Source organism: Vipera ursinii, assembly GCF_947247035.1.
Source record: "Vipera ursinii genome assembly, chromosome: 1".
In the NCBI taxonomy this organism is placed as follows: Eukaryota; Metazoa; Chordata; class Lepidosauria; order Squamata; family Viperidae; genus Vipera; species Vipera ursinii.
In genome coordinates this window covers 212614191-212635671 of record NC_139512.1, presented here as the reverse complement: position 1 = coordinate 212635671, position 21481 = coordinate 212614191, and the positions used below count along the sequence as shown (strand labels likewise).

Below are 21481 nucleotides of genomic sequence, written 5' to 3'. Positions count from 1 at the left end.
TTTACAAAGAATTTTATCTCTTGAACATGCAGAGGAATGAAAGCTTTGTTTTTCTTTTCTCAATGCCTCCCTCTACCTTTTCAAAATTAATGATATACATTCTTGAATATATAAACTTGGATTCAAATACGTGATTCTTACTGTTGATAAAACTACTCTTCAGCTTTTTTTCTTTTTTGTGCTGTGTTGCTATATACCAGACATGTCAAACTCACGACGTCACGTGACATCGCACAACGTATTGGAACTTTTCCCCATTGCCGGCAATGGGGTGGGCGCAGTTTTGTTGTGATGTGTCCGGCCCGTGGGCCGACAGTTTGACACTCCTGTTATATATACCATTCTGTTCCAGAAGATCATCTCACTCAGCATTAAATGTATAAAAAAACATAAGGGATTGTGGAAGACAGGAAGGTTCCATTCTTGGAACACAACTCTATTCCTTTCATAGTAACTAAATTAGAGATTAGCTGAATTAGGACATTAACTGCTTTAAGAATATATGACAAAAACTGAAATGGAATTGTAATAAAATCATATTATTTTGGCTTTATTCTTCTTCTGATATTGTACATCCCCATAATTAGATATTGATAAAAATATATACCTATATATATTCTAATAAAGGTATTTGGGTTATTTAGAAATAATATTCATGTGCTGGGAAAATAAAACTTAAATGTGCCTTAATTTCAAATGTTTCCTTTAATATGAAAACAAATGATAAAGTAAAATATATGGAAACTTCCTTCTCTATAGTCAGACATTGTCAAGTGAATCTAACTTATTGCAAAATAATAACATATTCTTTTTGGAGAGCAATCACTCCAGTGATGGTAATGTATCTTGGAATGGAATTGTTTAAAGCAGGGGTCCCCAACCCCCGGGCCGTGGACCAGTACCGGGCTGTAGCATGCCAGCAACTGGTCTGCACAAACAAGCAAAGCCCCATCCGTGGAATGCAGGCAGCATACAAACCACACATTCTCTGGTCCGCAGAAAAACTTCTCTCCACAGAACCGGTCCCTGGTATCCAAAAGGTTAGGGACCTCTGGTTTAAAGTGACATGTGGGAATACATGGTTTAACAACTTCTGCTTAAAGATGTATGGACATTCATGTCCCCTACACTTTTTTGGGCCTCTCTCAGTTTTGTAAATTGAATAGAAAGACCTGGTAGAAAACTGCAAAGTGTTGAAATAAGTTTTGAATCCTACACAGTCTGAAAATTACAACTATTGGGAAGATCTTACATGAATTCAGCTGAATGTGTGCAAACATACCCTCAGTTCTTCCTATTCAAGATATGGAAACCTAGAGATGGAGCTAACAGGGCAATGATTTCTGAAGGGAGCTAACACTATAAGTCATTAAACCTTTAAAAAAACTGCATATTCTATTAACATAAGTAGTACTTTACCGTCCACAGAACCAACAATTACAGCGCCATCTTCATATATAATGCAAATTTTCTGCCCATCAGCATTCCATCTCATGCTTCTAACCACAGATTTATTTCTATTGTTGATCATCTCCTCATACCAAGCACCTAAAGCCAAAGGGGAAAAGAATTATCCATATCTACCACACTCCTATTTTTCATCTGAACTATTGTTAAAAGTAATACAAAAGAAATTATTTGCAAACTCAATAACCTCTACTGAGCTGGACATTGATTCATGGTTATTGTGTAACTACCATGAAGTTTCTCTGAAGAGCATTCCAACACTGGGAGATGGAGATGGAGATGGCAAGGAAGGAGTGCTTAAAAACTGCTCTTCCATTCCCCTTCCTTAACAAAAGGAAGTTTTGACCTGTATGTAATAACATATTTTTGTTTATGGCTTTCAGATTTTCTTAAAAATCTCATGCAGCTCTAGATTTCATCCGGTTTGCTCCTAATCCACAGCCTCAGAGGCTGGGAAACAGAAAAATCTTCCCAAATATTCTAGTATTGGGCTAACATGGGACCAAAGCAATATATTGAGTTGGTGAGAGAATGTCAGCATGATATTAATTTAAAAATAAATCTCTTAGAATAAATTGTCATATTAATAATCTTTGGGAATACATAATTCTTCTTAGAATCCTACAACTAAAGATCTAAAGGTATACTATAGAAATCTCTAAGCCATCTAAGAATTGAAATGCCATAAATATGACAGCCATCCTCCAGCAAGTCACCTACCTTTATACAGCATCCACACTATAATAAGTCCGTGCTCATCACTACTAGTTAGCTTTTGATATTGTTCATTCCAAGTCACTACTTGCACAGCACCTATAAAATTGCATAATGATACTGTTGAATTACACTAGTAACAACAAGATTATTTGGGAAAAACGTAACACACTTTCTACTAAAGATAAGCATCATATATAAACACCCATTCAGACCCAGTTGGCAACTTAGGGATTCTCCTGGACTCGCAACTCCTGCTTGATGAACAGGTGGCAGTTGTGACTAGGAGTGCCTTTGCACAGCTTTGGTTTGTGCACCAGCCTCAGCCTTTCCCAGATCAGAACTCCCCGTGTTTGGTTACTCAAACACTAGTTCATCCCTTGTCTGTCTTGCTGCAATGTGCTTTGCATCGGGCTATCTTGTAATGCATTCAGAAGTTTCCGTCAGTACAAAGTGTGGCAGTACTAGCATTCCCTGAGTCCCCTAGAACGCCCATATTACGCCATTGCTTCATGAGCTGTACTGGCTGCCATTTTGCTTCTGGGGGACGTTCAAACTGTTAGTTATGACCTTTAAAGTCCTCCCTGGCATGGAGCCTGATTACTTGATGAACCTGTCTCATCCCGCTAAGACAAGCTTGCCCCTTTTATACCAGCAGAGAAAGCCTGCTGAGGATCTTGTTGGTCAAGGAACTCCAGCTAACAGGGTCCAGAAGAGCCTTGTCTGCTGTAATGCTGGCCCTCTGGAATGTCCTGCCTCCAGCATGGGGTCTGTCCCCACCATCCTGTCCTTCCACAACGGCAAGGCCTGTCCTGGGGACCCAATAGGGGATGCCACACTCGAGGTACCTCCTACACTAATTAACCGACCCCAATTTCTGCCCCACGCTTCTTGCTCACTCTCTGCCCATTTTTTAAATTCATAATATTTTCATTGTTTATCTTTATTGTTTCATTGCTCTGCTATTTTTATGCTTACATTTGTAATCTTTTTTCCCCCTCATTTTACTGTTGTAAGCCACCCATAGCCCTAGAGCAGATGGGCGGCAAATAAATTTAACAAAGAAACAAAAAGTGCTGTTATAGCCGTGAGTGGCAGATGGGTGACTTTGGGCCAGTCATTCACTTCAGCCCAACCCAACCCATCTCACGGGGTTATTGTTGTGGGGGAAATAGGAGGGGGAAGGTATGTGGGACACATTCGCTGCCTTGAGTTATTTGTAAAAATAATAAAGGCAGAATAAAAAAGTAAATAAATAAAAACAACAGTCTCCCTTACAGTATCCTTACACAATTACTTCCATCCACCCACTTGCCCTATGTACTTTGCTGGTTCTTTTGTTGCATATGATATTGTTCCCAGAGTAATTTGAATATCTGGCTCAGAGCTTTTTCCACCCACAGAAATTATAGTAATGTCTCTGGATCAGTTATTTAAAGTCTCTACCGTGAAGGCCATTTACAGGATAGTGTAAATTACAAACCAGGAAACCAGAACTTTTAGGATATTATAGAACAATTATGTTCTAATAACCTATCTTCCTTGATAACGTCAAGCTTCAATAATACACACCATTTTATACTCTCTGAAGATTTTTCTGCTGGTAAGAATCTCGAAGGCACAAAAATTTCATAATTTGTATGCATGTCCCCAAATGATACATTTTCCTCTGCTTCAGCATTCTCAGAGTAACTGCAATATCTGCTGCTCCTCAACTGGCTTGCTAAATTTCAACCATCTATGTGTTTTGTTGTTTAAGGAAAGCATGACTTTTGAAAGAGCTGCCTTCTTACATCTTTTGAAATGCCCCCTTTTAAAATCTTGTGCTTACTGTTGTTAACAGGGTAACCTCTGATACTATTTTTTTCACTTGCAGAGTTGTGTTGTCTGCGTACAGCGGGGCTTCCGACATTGCTCAACCTCCTAACACCAGATTCTACAGAAGGCTATTTCTAAAATCAATATCTCAGCAAGTATTAGTGGGGCTTTGCAAAGGCAAGATTTCCTTGTATTGTTCTAGTCTTTTTAGGAGAACTTGAAAGCAATTGTATCAAATGTTCAAAAAAATCAATTTCTTACTGCTAGCATTTCTGGCATTTTGTTCTGATTATTCTTGCATACTGTGTAAATATATTCTGAACCATGCATTGGCTATTTTGAAGTTGCAAGGAGAAAATTTTCAGCATACAAAAAGAGCTGAGGTACAAGCATATTTTTACTTTATTTGCAACAATTATTGCGTATCCTCATATATGTATAGCACTGAAACAGCACTAAAGCAGTTTGTTTCCTTGTGTGTTTGTGTATGTATGTATATATATACATATATATATACATATACATACACATACACACACACACACACACACACACACACACACACACACACACACACATATATATATATATATATATATATATATATATATATATATATATATATATATATATATATATACACACACACATACATACAGTCATGGCCGAAATTGTTGGCACCCCAGAAATTTTTCCAGAAAATCAAGTATTTCTCACAGAAAAGTATTGCAGGAACACATGTTTTGCTATACACAGGTTTATTCCCTTTGTGTGTATTGGAACACAACAAAAAAGGGAGGAAAAAAAGCAAATTGGACATAATGTCAAACAAAACTCCAAAAATGGGCCGGACAAAATTATTGGCACTCTTTCAAAATTGTGGGTAAACAAGATTGTTTCAAGCATGTAATGCTCCTTGAAACTCACCTGGGGCAAGTAACAGGTGTGGGCAATATAAAAATCACACCTGCAAGCAGATAAAAAGGAGAGAAGTTCACTTAGTCTTTGCATTGTGTGTCTGTGTGTGTCACACTAAGCATGGACAACAGACAGAGGAGAAGAGAACTGTCTGAGGACTTGAGAACCAAAACTGTGGACAAATATCACCAATCTCAAGGTTACAAGTCCATCTCCAGAGATCTAGATTAGCCTTTGTCCACAGTGCACAACATTATCAAGAAGTTTGCAACCCATTGCACTGTAGCGAATCTCCCTGGTCGTGGATGGAAGAGAAAAATTGATGAAAGTTTGCAACGCAGGATAGTCCGGATGGTGGATAAGCGGCCCCAAACAAGTTCCAAATGAATGCAAGCTGTCCTGCAGGCTCAGGGAGCATCAGTGTCAGCGTGACCTATCCGTCGACATTTAAATGACATGAAACGCTATGGCAGGAGACCCAGGAGGATCCCACTGCTGACACAGAGACATAAAAAAGCAAGATTACAGTTTGCCAAAATGTACTTGAGTAAGCCAAAATCCTTCTGGGAAAATGTCTTGTGGACAGATGAGACCAAGATAGAGCTTTTTGGTAAAGCACATCATTCTACTGTTTACCGAAAATGAAATGAGGTGTACAAAGAAAAGAACACAGTACCTACAGTGAAATATGGTGGAGGTTCAATGATGTTTTGGGGTTGTTTTGCTGCCTCTGGCACTGGGTGCCTTGAATGTGTGCAAGGCATCATGAAATCTGAGGATTACCAAAGGATTTTGGGTCGCACTGTAGAGCCCAGTGCCAGAAAGCTGGGTTTGCGTCCGAGATCTTGGGTCTTCCAGCAGGACAATGACCCCAAACATACGTCAAAAAGCACCCAGAAATGGATGGCAAGAAAGCGCTGGAGAGTTCTGAAGTGGCCAGCAATGAGTCCAGATCTGATTCCCATTGAACACCTGTGGAGAGATCTTAAAATTGCTGTTGGGAAAAGGCGCCCTTCCAAAAAGAGAGACCTGGAGCAGTTTGCAAAGGAAGAATGGTCCAAAATTCCGGGTGAGAGGTGTAAGAAACTTATTGATGGTTATAGGAAGCGACTGATTTCAGTTATTTTTTCCAAAGGGTGTGCAACCAAATATTAAGTTAAGGGTGCCAATAATTTTGTCCGGCCCATTTTTGGAGTTTTGTTTGACATTATGTCCAATTTGCTTTTTTTCCTCCCTTTTTTTGTTGTGTTCCAATACACACAAAGGGAATAAACCTGCGTATAGCAAAACATGTGTTCCTGCAATACTTTTCTGTGAGAAATACTTGATTTTCTGGAAAAATTTCTGGGGTGCCAAAATATATATATATATATATATATATATATATATATATATATATATATATATATATATATATATATATATATATATATATATATATATATATATATATATATATATCTCCCATGTTTGGGGCCTAGCAAGGTAATCTAAATAGTTAACAAGCATTTAACACATATCTCCCTTGCTTTTCAGCTAACAAAGTGAGATAGAGCTTGTGGCCTAGAGGTTAAAACAACTGCCTAATGTGCAATCAGCCCAGGTTCGAATCTCAGAAGGGTGTGGCTGACTGATGAAAACAAATAAGTTTGAAATGCATATCAGTCTCCCTTTAATTCTTTGTTAGCAAACTAAAATTTACACAAATATGAGCTGTCACTGGTGTGACTACTGCCTGTCAATGGCCTTCGGTTAGGCCGAAACAGGAAATAAAGATTTGTCCCATGTTTGGGGCCTAGCAAGGTAATCTAAATAGTTAACAAGCATTTAACATATATATGAAATTCATTGGAATTTATCCAGCAAAAATTGAAAGTTCATCACTGAAACCGTATCATTTTCTGAACATGTTAGTCAAAAAGCAATTTTATTTTACTGAACAATAGTAACTCTTACCAGTGTGACCCTCAAGTGTCTGATTCATTGAGAGATTGCTAGATGCAGCAAGCCCCTTTAATTTGGCTTCTTCTAAAAACACACAAAAAGCATTTTTGTAAGACACGAACCCTACATAAACTAACATTTATAATATATATTAGCTTATTTCTTCACTAAATGGTGCCCCCTTTCAACTAATCATAATATTTAACTAGGCATGTTCTGTAGAAACTGATGAGGAACAAGCAGGAATTCCAAAGGAACTGAATTTGTTCTTTTGCTCATTAAAAAGAAGTTGGAATCCCAAATCTAGCTTCTCTTTGTATTTTTTTAAACAGTATTTTGATTTTCTAACTGTAGGAGAAGGAGTGTTAGAACCTGGGAATGGACCGATCAGCCTAGAATCACTATATAACCATAGCGGATTAAGATCAACCTGCCTTGAATTCCATGGACCTCTATCTAACTCCAAACAGGTGCTAACTTTTTTTTAGCAATAAATCAATTTAATTAGACCAGGGGTATCAAACTGCCAGCCTGCTAACCAGATGCATCACGAGGAAACCGCGCCCACCCCATTGCCAGCAATGGGGGAAAGGTTCCGATACGTCGTGCTATGTCACATGACATTGTGAGTTTGACATGTCTGAATTAGACCTTTATGTTTCGACCTGATGCAGACCTAACATAGTAATAGGCAACTTCTTTGTGGCTAGGTTTAATTTCATTTATGTGTTTATTTTCATCAACTGATGGCAAGCCATCAAGATATTGTGACTTCACATAAATGGGAGGGGAAACAATTGCCTGCTTTTAAATTCTTTGAACATTTTAAAGAAATATATATATTTCACATTAGTACTTATAAACTACAAAAGAATACATGAAAAAGAATAAAAGAATATAACACAAATTAATAAAACACACATTTTAAAATTTTGTGGAAGCTATGGTTTTCTAATATATAATTCATTGTAAATCACTAGTAAAGCTGAGCTAAAAGTGAATACCAAGAATCAGAATCAGCACAATATAAATCACCGAACAGAATGGTCAACTATAAGTTCATTCCATCTTACTAAAATATTCTCATAATTCTACCTGAAATCCTGCCCAACATCAAAAGATTAAAAAAATGTCCACAACATTTAATCCTATTAGAATATATATTCCCTGGTTATCAATTATAGGTAAAGGTAAAGGTTCCCCCGCACATGCGTGCTAGTCGTTTCCGACTCTGGGGGCCGGTGCTCATCTCCGTTTCAAAGCCGAAGAGCCAGCGCTTGTCCGAGGACGTCTCCATGGTCATGTGGCCGGCATGACTAGACGCCAAAGGCTCACGGAACGCTGTTACCTTCCCACTGTAGTGGTCCCTATTTTTCTACTTGCATTTTTTACATGCTTTCGAACTGCTAAGTTGGCAGAAGCTGGGACGAGTAACAGGCGCTCACTCTGCTACGCGGCACTCGGGATTTGACCCACCAAACTGCCGGCCATCTGATCGACAAGCTCAGCGCCCTAACTCACTGAGCCACCGCGTCCCTTATTAATAAGATCAATTATACTAAGATCTTATTAGACTATGGATGAAAGGAGCTCAATGACTCCGTGACCTAGAAAAGACACCCTTCATTTATACCTTTGATATTGAGTACTTTATATTCAGGCCTTTCACCATCGAGCCAATTTTGCATACACAAAGTCCTCAGTTAACAACGGCAATAGGGACTGGAATTTCTGCCACTAAGCGACATGGTCATAAAGTGTGATGCCACATCGCCCCATTGCTTGGCGATGCCTATCCCTGCAGCTCCCACTGCCATCATTAAGTGAGGATTGCAGGTCGATAAGCACCTTCCTGCCAGCTTCCAATGACCCAAATCTGTGGGGAAAGCAGCAGGAAGCTGCAAGTCCAAAGGGATTTGCAAGCAGTCAGGTAAATGGCTACTGCTGGGTGAAGGATGTTATGCGAGAGTGAGCAGGCGGTTGGCTAGGCACAGTAGAGTTGGGGGTGCCTATTGTTGGTGAGTGAGGTTGGGTGAGGGTGCAATGAGCCCCAGAGCTGTGGTGTCCCATCTCCCCATACATAGCCAGGGATGGTGAGCCCAGCAGAGGGAGACAAGTGAAGATGATCATCTGCTGGGGGAGGTGGCAGAAGTGGTGGTGGTGGTGGTGTGTGTGTGTGTTTGTAAATGCGGTTTGGCTCAATTTTTTATTATGTGACTGCAGGAGCATTGTGATGGTCATAATGATCGGTCACCATTCCATTTTTAAGCACAGTCGTAACATGGAATAGTTGCAGAACAGACATTAAGTGGGGACTACTTGTACTCTATATGAGTAGGAAAATGGCAAAATACCTTATTCTGTTATGTAAATATACAGGGAATTTTAATGAGATTTGTCTCAAATGCCTTCAGTTAGGATTGTTGAGGTTTGTTTTTAATATTTGGAACATTAGACTATAAGAGAGATTGTGGAATTGTCCTAGAACAAATAACGTGAGCAACGCAAGGACAGAACAAGATGGCCAAATCACAACACAGTGAAAAAGAAAAAAAAATCATTATATTCCCTATGTTGCCGACAAATTTATATTGAGACAAATGTAATTTACCTGTTTTTATTTCTAACTTTAAAACTTTCAGTAGACCATCTTCACCTCCACAGGATATATAGCCTTGATCTTTGCTCCAACAAATAGATCTAAGTCTAAAATTACCAGGGATTGTAATCTGAAATAAATATATTTTTTAAAAAATATGAAAACAATAACAACACTGAAACTGAACACAAATTGTGAATTGTTCCAGCAATTAATTTAACTGAAACCAAACTAAATTTATGTACAAAATGTTTTACAGAATTTATACAAAGAACACGCCTGCAACAAATAGTAACTATTTCCATAGGTCTTACCCTTTTAAACTATGCAAATAATTCTTTCGTGTACCATCATATCTAAAAGTAGAAAGTAATATCTGACACAGTACATAATTTTACTTCAAGATCAAAAAAGTTTCTTGATTGGCAAGAAAGTACGGTATGGCAGTTCTGAAAATGTCTGCAAAAATCAAATAAATATTTTAACATTTTCCAGTTTTAATTTCTAATACAGAAAAATATTGATAGATATAAATCAAAACCTTTTGTGTATACAATCATTTTTACGAATGAGACCAAATTGTTTGAGAATTGCTGCTATATGGAATAACTTATTCTATATATAATAATATAATATATATTAATATATTTTTAATATTATATTAGATTTTTATTATTCTACTATGTTATATATTATACATTATTTCATATTAATATATATAATGTATATTACTATTAATACGTAATAATGAATCTTCAGAAGTTGTGGGTACTCCATCACTGGAAGCTTTTAAGAGTCGGAACAGCCATTTGTCTGGAATGGCATAGTGTTTCCTGCTTGAGCAGGGGGTTGGACTAGAAGACCTCCAAGGTCCCTTCCAACTTTGTTATTCTAACTGGAGGATCAATATCCCCAGTTCAAATTGATTTAGACCACTGTATGTAGAAAGTATTGAATAGAATTTTAGGCTTTATTAGTACCTTGGTGTTTCAATAAAGAGATTAGCATTTTAGATGACATTTATGTCTGCTTTCAAGTTTTTTTTATGAGTTAAAGCTATTTCCTTTGAGGAAAGGATAGGGCTGTATTCTGAAGTCCTTGATTAAAGTAACAAATGTTAAAGAAACAAACCCCAGCAGCATAATTTAAGTGAGTCTTTTCACAAATCTAACAAAACCAAGACTATGTCTTTTATTGTTTGATTTTTTTTACCTTCTGACACATCGCACATATCAAATGTGTTTATAATTTGTTTCTATACTTTATATAAGGACTTGACCCCTACTTAATAAATGCTTTTTTCTTTGCCTGAACTACTTGTGGTTCATATTGTTGGGTGTGTATATATTGGAAAAGGCACTTTGTAAAAGTATTGGATATTCTCAGATTCAGGAACTAGATTCTTTTCAGTTGTACGCCAAGTCGGGTGCCTGAGTTTTATGGGCAAGACTATTTCCCTCCCAGATGGGACTAGCTAAGTCTCTTCGAGTTAAACAGTAGTACAATGAGTTTCTAATGCTTTGAAACTAGTAGTCATGTCATAAATTGACAGCAACAAACATTAAAAAATCTGAAGGAAAAATTGTAGAATTTTCTCCCTGGAAGAATCATGAAATTGAAATATTGGGGAATATTAGATATGACACACATACATATCAATTCTCTCCATATGCAAACATATGTGCCAAGATAAGCTACATTACACATCATTGTGAAGATTAAATGGGGATGGAGAAATCACAGTGAACTCTTTGGGAAAAACCTAGGACAAAAATATAGATTATTCATATATGTAAAAAGAAGTTGAATTCATTCATATCTATAAGTAGTGTGACGGTTTCACTTATTGCCAAGGATATGGATTCAATATGCAGTTACAAAATTATGACTATACAGGTAGTCCTCGACTTACAACCACAATTGAGTCCAAAATTTATGTTGCTAAGCAAGGTTTTGTTAAGTGGCTTTGCCCCATTTTATGACCTTTTTTGCCACAGTTGTTAGGTGAATTACTGCAGTTAAGTTAGTAGCACGGTTATTAAGTAAACATTCCCCCCCAATTGAGTTTGCTTGTCAGAAGGGTGCAAAAGCTGATCACATGATCATAAATATGAACCATCTGAATTTTGCTCATATGACCATAGGACAGAATAGCATAGAATAGAATAAAAACTTTATTGACACTTTAAATGTACACTACTCAGCATACATTAAAATGAAATTTTGTTGCATTCAGCTCTCAAAAAAAAGAGCCTTGGTGGAGCAGTAGGCTAATGCCTCCTTAAGTAACACCAGCTGCCTGCAATTAGTGCAGGTTCGCATCCCACCAGGCTCAAGGTTGACTCAGCCTTCCATCCTTCCGAGGTAGGTAAAATGAGGACCCAGATTGTTGGGGGCAATAAGCTGACTTTGTAATAATGCCGCTTGGGGCCCCCCGAAAGCCCTAATAAGCAGGCATATACATAGAATGAAGGCTATTGCTAAGCACATTGGTTTGTGCTTAAAATTGTAAGCCGCCCTGAGTCTTCAGAGAAGGGCGGGATATAAATGGGATTAAAAAAAAAACCATTATGCATTTGCCCGCCTAAACACACATGTATGACACAGAGAAACATCAGTCTAGTTCGAAGGTGTACATATACACAGAGATAGAAAAAGAATCCTGCGAATTTACAAGACGGATGGCATAAGGAACAAAGCTATTACAGAATCTAGTAGTTCTGCTATAAATACTTTGAAACCTCCTCCCAGAGGGGAGCAACAGAAACGGACCATGAAGTGGGTGTGTGGGGACTCTAACAATGCTTTTGAGTTTAAAAGAACATAGCGCTTATAAGCAGGGTCCTGAAGAACAGGAAGCGAACTTCCTATAATCTTCTCAGCTGTCCTTATCACTCTCTGTATGGATCTTCTATCTGAGGCACTGCTACCACCAAAATCAGTGATGCAGTTTGTTAAGATGCTCTCAAGTCGCGCCTCTGTAAAAAGTGGCCAGGGCAGAAGGAGAAAGAAGTGCTCTCCTCATCCGATGCAGGAAATTCAAACGCTGGCTTGCCTGCTTCGCTATGGAGACGGTGTAAGGGTTGTTAAGTGTGAAAAAGGGTCAGAAGTCACTTTTTGCAGTGCCATTGTAAATTTGAACAGTCGCTAGATGCACGGTTGTAAGTCGAGGACTACCTGTATACAGTAGGAATATTTCTATATAGAGGCACTGCAAGCACAAACTGTTGCAACTCCCTTCCCCCCCCCCCGCCTTTCAATCTGCAGAGATTAATACAGGGGTCTTCAAACCTTGCCCTTTTATGACTTGTGGACTTCAACTCCCAGAATTCCTCAGCCAGGCACACTGGCTGAGGAATTCTGGGAGTTGAAGTCCACAAGTCATAAAAGGGCCAAGTTTGAAGACCCCTGGATTAATTCATGCTCTTAATACATTTCAGGTAATTTAGAAATTAAATACGAGCCACAACCAAGTCAAAAACCGTTAAGATACACGTGGCGGGTTATTTAAGTAAGAAATTCTGACCGCGTCAAATTGGCCGCTACGGATTTAGACGGTTAAACTTTTCCTGCAAAAAAAAAAAAGCGGGTTGGGGAAGGACGAAGGAAGCAAAAAAATAAATAAAAATAAAACAAAAAAACCAAACCACCGATCCCACCTTCTTGCTCAAGTAGACAAACATCCTGACCGCTTTTATACCCCTCCTTGTCTCTGCGCCGCCCGGTCCTCTGAGCCAGCAGGATAACCGTTTCAATTCGCCCGAGCCGCTGTCTCCATGACAACAAAGAGCGCCGAAGTGCGGCCGCCGTGGCAACCGATCCTAAACCGGAAACATAATATAAAGGAGCGTCACAACGCTTCCGGGTTAAGGGAAACGGAAAGGTTACGCCCGTTTGAATTGTTGGCGCGTTAGCGGCCTTCTATCCACCGTAGAGCAGGGGAGTCTCCACCTTGGCAACTTGTAAGACAAGGGTCTTCAAACTTGGCCCTTTTATGACTTGTGGACTTCAACTCCCAGAATTCCTCAGCCAGCATACGCTGGCTGAGGAATTCTGGGAGTTGAAGTCCACAAGTCATAAAAGGGCCAAGTTTGAAGACCCCTGTTGTAAGACTTGTGGACTTCGGCGTGGCTGAGGAATTCTGGGAGTTGAAGTCCACAAGTCTTAAAGTTGCCAGGCTTGGAGACCCCTGTTCTAGAGCGCTGTTCGAGTGGTTTGTCCTCCGCTTGGGAGAACGGACAGAGTGGAGTATTTCTGTGTCTTTTCTTTTATGGGTTTCCTTGGAAGCTCTCTGCTCCTGAACTATAACAAAAAAAAAGAGAAGCGCCGAAATAGAAAGATTGGATCCTTGGGGGAAAAAAAATCTTGTTTCCTGCAATTTGGGCAGGATTAATAAATATTACATTTATATGTCAGCTGGGCTCCTTGCGACTCTTGTTTGGTTTTGCAACGGGAGCCACTCTCAGTCTAATTGTTGTTTTGGACTCATTTTTTTTATCCTGTTCAACCTCTTAAGTAAAAACAGGTGAGGCAGAAATTCAATAGGAGCGAATATATTTTGTCCCTAACACGTTCTTCCTTGGACCTTCATTCCAAATTTGGAGGAAGAGAGCTTTGATTAGGAAAAGTGTATGTGGGGTGGGCTAAATTAATATTAGCCCACGTTCATCGTTGCCCCAACTCTGTTCTGAGGTTTCCCCACCCTCCGGTTTGTTTTTGCTTAGTTCCCAGCTGATCTTGTAAAGGTTAGATCTGGTTCCTAAGTCAGGGGTAGGCAACCTTGGCTCTTTTATGACTCGCGGACTTCAACTCCCAGAATTCCTGAGCCAGCTATGCTGGCTCGGGAATTCTGGGAGTTGAAGTCCGCAAGTCATAAAAGAGCCAAGGTTGCCGACTCCTGTCCTAAGTAAATGGGAAACCCAGAGGGAACACCAAGGTTAGAGTAAGTATTGAAAAAGCAGAGGCAACCAATATTGATCAGGTTTCCAGGAACTGGGAAAAAAAGAGTAAACAAGTTGTGACCACTAGGATGTGCTTTTCCTCTGCACAGTTATGGCAGGATCTCAAAAGTCATGCTTTGCTTTCTTCATCTCTCTTGGTTAAGTATTGGACCTTGCTCATTTGATCACTATCTCCATAGTGATGGAACTGCTGGTCTTTAGGAATACAAAAACAGGGTTTTCCCAGCAGTTTTCTCATTTGAAAGATTTGCTACACTATTATATTTTTCCCCCCACTAATAAATTTTATTAATGAATTCAAAGCGACTGTCAATTGTTTTCAGTATTAGGGAAACCTCACAGTGTCAAGGACAAAGGAGAGCAAGAAAAGCCTTTAGAAGAAAGGAGTAGGGAGAGGTCTTGGGATCAAATTGAATCTGGTTGTTATTCAGTTAAGCAAGAGTTTTAATTTTTTTTGAGTGAGGGATACAATTTTGCATCCAATCATCCCTGGATTAATTCAACTATAAAAGCCAAAGGATAAATGTACTTCAGATTTTTAAAAATCTAGAATTCTGAATCCTTTTGTTTCCTGCTCACTTTTATTTCTTCCAGCTCAGTGGAATATTATAAAGAAATATTTTTGCTTTTATAAATAATTGTTTCACTTGAAGCCCATTTGAATTGTTCACATCTCAAAGTTGAATTGAATTGGATCTTGGCTAGTTCTCACGTTTATTTAAACATGACTTGGTTTGTTTTGGGATGATAAATAATTTGAAACCTAACTGAAGTCCTGTTATTTTATAGACAACAGTTTTAATGTTAAATAATAAACCATTGATGTCAATGTGACTCTTAAAATGTCTAATATAGAAGCATCATTTTGCTCCCCTATCTATTACAAATCATTTAATTTTTGAATGCTTGCAATTATCAAATATGCAGAAAATTGAGTTTATTGCCCTACCAGGAAATCTAGGTTTTTCTAGGACCTTAACCCAGTTGTACCTAATTAAAGCATGAACATGCTCGGCATCATTTTGCTTTTAACTTGTTCTCAGCCCATGAGTGAGATAGCCCTACTAGGTTTGTCATAGCTGTAATCCCCTTTATTCTGTCCAAGATCAGTCACTATGTAAAAAAAAAGGATAATTATCATTCATTATCTTGGAAGATTGTGATTGCAGTAACTGGGAACAAGTGTGAGGCAAAATATGCATTGACAATGGAGAGCAAATTGCCTCCATAGTTTTCTGCTGACTTAAGGATAAATGGATAGCGCTGTAATTAGGACATCCAGCCAGTTTGGTGTAGTGCTTAATGCAGACATGTCAAACACAAGGCCCAGGGGCCGGATCCGGCCCACGAAGTGGTTTCATGTGGCCCGCGAAGCCACCCTGGAAACAGTGAGGGAATGGCCCCCACTGCCTTGGCCCTGGCCCAGAGACCCTCCTTCTGCCAGAGACCCTCAGATCTGTCCCACTCCTGCCCAGGCCCCCATAGGCACCCTTGATGCGAACGATGTAGAGCTGGTCACACCCACCCAGTAGGCCATATGCACTCTGGCCACGCCCACCCAGTAGGCCACGCCCACCCTGACCATACCCACCCGGCCCACTGAGGGCAACTGCAATGGTGATGCGGCCCTCAATGAAATTGAGTTTGACACCCCTGGCTTAATGCATCAGACTAGAAACTGGAAACTATGAGCCCCAGTTGTAGCTTAGGCACATGCTAGCTGGTTGACCTTGGGCAGTCACTTTCTCAGCCCTGGGAGTCAGCCAATGCCAATCCACTTATTAAAAACTTTGCCAAGAAAAGTGCAAGGACTTGTCCAGTCACCAAGATTTAAAGTTAATTGAAGGAAAGGAAAAAAAGGACAAAGGTAAAGCCTATAGAGGTCCATTTATTTTAAGGCAATGTTGAAATCAGTTGCCTTACTTGTGTTCTTCAGCTAATACAATAAAAATGTTTAAGAACTATTAATTATATTTTTCCAATTGCTACTTACGACTCTGAAACTTGGGACTCTGAAAAAGGCAGAGAGGAGACAGGTGGACGTCTTTGAACCGTGGTGCTGGAGGTGATTATTATGCATGGACTGCAAAAATAACAAACGAAGTCCTAGAGACCAAACCTCACCAAAAATATCACTTGAAGCCAAGATCATCAAACAGAGGCTGCCATGCTTTGGTCATGTCATGCAAGCTGACTCACTGGAAAAGCCAGTCATGCTGGGAGTGATCAGCAAAAAAATGGAGAAAGGGCTGCTGGTTGGATACTATAAAGGATACCGCCAGGCTGACAATGGCAGATCTGAAGGAAGCTGTGTGAGACAGATGGGCACAGAAAGTATTGATTCACAGAGTGGCTGAGGATTGGACATGACTAAATGACTGACAACAACAAAAACGCTGTATTGGGACTTAATGAGCTCACCCAATATCTTGAATGAACCTCTGCACTAGGTCTGCAGTAGGATTCAGTCGGTCAGTACCTTGGAACAGTCCTTTCAGGTTTTCCATATTAGCAGCCCTATCCTCCAGGGATGTTTACACAAATTTGGCCCAAAGATATTTGTAGTACCAGATTAACCCTAAAATACCATAAATTTGTTTATGGATATCTTTACCAAGTCTGCCCTGCCAATAATAATAATAATAATAATAATAATAATAATAATAATAATAATAATAATAATAATAATAATAATAATAATAATAATTCCATAAGCCATTATAATAATAATTATAAATTCCACCAGATTGGTTCCTAAGACATTTTAAGAATGTGTTTTCCTCAATTATACACATCATTTCATTTTTTTTTTATTTTAATCCCATTTATATCCCGCCCTTCTCCGAAGACTCAGGGCGGCTTACAATTTAAGCACAAACCAATGTGCTTAGCAATATAAATATATAAATATGTATAATCTATTTAGATACCAAATATCACTAATTACAAATATTTAATGAAATTGTATTATCGTTATCCGACAGTAAATACTGAAGATAGAATAAATTTGAATGTCCTGGAAGTTTAACAATAAGGATATATTTCATGTACAGATTTTTTATAAAAAATACCACGTGGGAAAAAGTGTTGATTTTTTGCAACTGATTAAATGGATTTTTCTTATAACTACTTAGCTGACTTTTTGCAGTGCCAGGTCAGGGTGCTTTGGGGCCACAGGTTGTGGGGCAGAGATTGTTTTTTCCATAAATAAGGCCAAAGTGTGGGTGGGTAACTTATGGTTGTGCATTGTATACTTTATTTGCTTTAGCAAGGGTTAATGCTTTGTTCGAACATGGATCCAACAAAATCCAACAAAATTAGAGGTAACTGTGCATGTATGTATGGCTCCATTGATCTAGATCAGTTTTAAGAGCCACCTCATCTTCCAATATTTAAATGAAGATGATGCATATTGTGTTCTTTGCAAGAACTCATTCTTAATCCCTCTGACAGAAAAATGAAAAGATAACCTTTATTGTCACAATGGCACACATCAAAATGAAATTTAGTTGCCCGCTCTCAGAGTGAAACACATACATGACACACACCTAAACATACTATACACAGCATATGTATAGACCCACAACCTACATATACATAACAAATGAATATTAAATATATTAAATATTAAAAATGACTATCCTTACAATTCTTTGAGGCTAAACCCAATAAATGCTCTTTTACAGCAAGTGCAGAGGTATAAACACATACTTTGCTTATTTTATGGAGAAAGGTAATGCTTATTTTTTTAAAAAAATTTCCTGTCTACCTTTTCCCAACTATATTGGCTAATGTTTCCATTAAATCTAAGTCCAAAACTCATTAACAGCTAATGTCCTGCAACATTATTAAATCGTTTCATCTAAAAAGAATCAGGGGCTCAGTGAAAATTGTCCATTAGGCAGGGTTGGGAGGAGAGAGAATGTGGTGTCAGAAATCCAAAGATATACTATAATACGTCTTTTCCATTCTTTGAATTCATTATAGAGTCCACCTATTTTTCTTCTTAAACAAAGTCCTTTGAATGATTCAGACAGGTGTTTAAGGTCTCTGGGCCATATCGTATAAGTTTCAGAATATACTGGTTATCCAGTATCTAAAACTGTTAAACTATAAAAGCTAACAAAGCTAGATAGCACCATTTTTTTCCCTCCAAGGCTTTGATCAAAATTAGATTTATTAACTGGGTAGGCTTTTGAAGTTAGAGAAAGACCCTTTAGCAGCTTTGTGGCTATAGGGCTGCTACACATGGCCACCTTGGATTCTCGATCCTCCAAAGTGAGTTCGCTTTCCAACATTGCCACTTTTGCATAAATGGTTTTATAAACAGCCTATCCGAGTGCTTTTCATATCTAAATTCCAGTACAATTATTTTACCATTAATTGTTTCCCTGCAAGTACGGGGCCTACTTTTTTCAAATCACCTGAATGTTGATCCATTGGTTGCAACAAGAATTGACTGGCCAGCTTGTCACCCAAGCCTGACTTCGTGGGCTGAGAGATAGTGAGTGGCCCACGATCAGCCAGCCAGCTTTCAAGCCTAAGGTGGGACCACAGCTCAAAAGTTCCTGGTTTCTAGCCTAGAGCCTTGATTATTACACTAGACCAGGGGTTCCCAACCGGGGGTGTTCGCACCCCCTTGAGATGTGAGACAATATTCCAGTGGATGCGAAAACTTGGGTTTTCAAAATTATAGTGTATACACATAATTTGTTGCCGTTATTTCGAACTTTTGTAAGGAGTGCAAAAATATATCAGAAGTGTTCTAGGGGTGCAGAGTATAGAAAAGGGAGCTGCTGCACTGTTCACATAGCAAGATAGTTATACTACATTCTTGGGTGTAGTATGGGCTGGCTGATGTCTTCTTTCCATGCTAGTTCTTTATGATTTGGGATCCTTTTCTTGCTGGAGTTGAACCGTTTCTTGTAGATTTAATGTAATTTTTGCATTTATAGGTAGTCCTTAACTTACAACAGTTCGTTTAGTGACCATTCAAAGTTACAACAGCACTGAAGAATGTGACTTATGACCGTTTTGACAGTTATGACCTTAGCAGCATCCCCATGATCATGTGATCAAAATTCAGATGCTTGGCAACTGGTTCATATTTATGACCATTGCTGTGTCCCAAGGTCATGTGATCATCTTTGGCGACCTCCTCACAAGCAAAGCCAGATTCAGTTAATAGTTGGGTTACTAACTTTTCAGCTGCAGTGATTCACTTAAGAACTGTGGCAAAAAAGTCATAAAATGGGGCAAAACTCACTTAACAACTGTCTCACTTAACAGCTGAAATTTTGGGCTCAGTTGTGGTTGTAAGTTGAGGACTACCTGTATACGGCTGCTCATTTTACTAAAAGCGACTGGGTGGTGTACCAGAATCAGTAAAAGCAACAAATATATTAAAAAAATCATATAAAATATTATACGTTAAACTAAAAACTATAACAATTTAAATATAGATAATTTTCTTATAGTAAATCACAGAATGTATTAGTCCCCTGTGGCAACATACAATCACTATTATGGAAATATAGAAAGTTGCTTTCTGCCTATTCAGCTATTGGCCCTTTTTAGTTTAGCAATATTGATCCTATCTGGCTTTCTAGGGGTTAAGAGGTCATGTTCCTGTCTCATGAAGGGTTATAAAGAGATTCTTTATTATACTTTCGGTGCTATTTGTAGGTCTTATGTATCCAGGACATGTAAAAATAAGTTCACAATTTCCATTGTTTTCTTTTGGAATTAAGCTTTCAGTGCTTCAGACACAGACATATTTACAACACAAAATCTAGCTAGTTGTGAGTTGAGAAAAATTAAGGCAGGATGCCTATCATATGCAGTTGGTGTGTCCAACCTGTGGCATGCAGACCACATGCGGCCCTGGACAGCTAGTAATGCAGCATCACAAGACTATAAACTTTTAACATTAATATATGATTTATATACTTGAACTATATTATATATTTTATAGGCAGCCCAAGACGATTTCCTCTTTACTCAATGTGAACAAGGGAAGCCAAAAGGTTAGACCCCCCATGATATGTAGTATTTCATACTTTGTGATGGCTCTCAAATAATTAATAATTAATCCACTCTTATACTGTCTCTTATACTTTCAACTTGGGTTGAAACTAAACATTAAGAAAACCAAGATCATGGCATATGGCCCTCTCAATTCCTGGCAAATAGATGGGGAAGAAATGGAGGTAGCGACAGATTTTATTTTCCTGGGCTCCAAGATCACTGCAGATGGGGACTGTAGCCAAGAAATTAAAAGACGCTTGCTCCTGGGGAGGAAAGCCATGGCAAATCTAGACAGCACACTAAAAAGCAGAGACATCACCCTGTCAACAAAAGTGCGTATAGTCAAGGCTATGGTCTTCCCAGTTGCAATGTATGGCAGTGAAAGCTGGACCATAAGAAAGGCTGAGCGCCAAAGAATTGAAGCCTTTGAACTATGGTGCTGGAGAAGACTCCTGCGAGTCCCTTGGACTGCAAGGCGATCAAACCAGTCAGTCCTAGAGGAGATCAACCCTGACTGCTCTTTAGGAGGCCAGATCCTGAAGCTAAAACTCAAATACTTTGGCCACCTGATGAGAAGGAAGGACTCACTGTTAACAGCGTTGTGGTCACCCCAAAATCCTTCTCTGACATCCAGGAGCTGCCCATCGAAGAACAGGAGAAATGGCAGCTCGCGATGGAGAAGGAAATGCAGAGCTTAAAACAACTCAAGGTCTTCACCCCCCAGCAACCTCCAAAGGAGAGGAAAGTCATTGGCACAAGGTGGGTTTACAAGGCAAAACCACTTGCCAAAGGCCTCTACCTGTATAAGGCCCATTTGGTAGCTCAGGGATTCGCCCAACGCTATATGGAAGACTATGGGGAGACATACTCTCCAACTGTCCGGGCAGAGAGCGTCAAGACCGCCCTCGTGACTGCAGCCGCTCTGGGGGAGGAAGTCTTCCAATTCGACATCCAGACGGCTTACCTCCACGCCAACGTGGACCGGCAGATCTACGTGAAGGCCCCTCCTGGCTACCAGCAAGAAGGGGAAAAT

At 39.1% G+C, this 21481-nt stretch overlaps 1 protein-coding gene across 1 annotated transcript in view; it reads right to left on the bottom strand.

Moving 5' to 3' along the window:
• WDR35 (WD repeat domain 35) overlaps positions 1 to 10684 on the bottom strand; it is a gene marked incomplete at its 5' end in the record, with an annotated part of 36034 nt that extends 25350 nt beyond the window's left edge. Inside the window, 5 exons of the mRNA XM_083371410.1 lie at positions 1420 to 1548; positions 2188 to 2280; positions 6874 to 6945; positions 9473 to 9590; positions 10673 to 10684. Coding sequence (XP_083227536.1) covers positions 1420 to 1548; positions 2188 to 2280; positions 6874 to 6945; positions 9473 to 9590; positions 10673 to 10684 — 424 coding nt within the window. The remainder of the gene's footprint in view (positions 1 to 1419; positions 1549 to 2187; positions 2281 to 6873; positions 6946 to 9472; positions 9591 to 10672) is intronic.
• Between the last annotated feature and the right edge of the window lie 10797 nt (positions 10685 to 21481).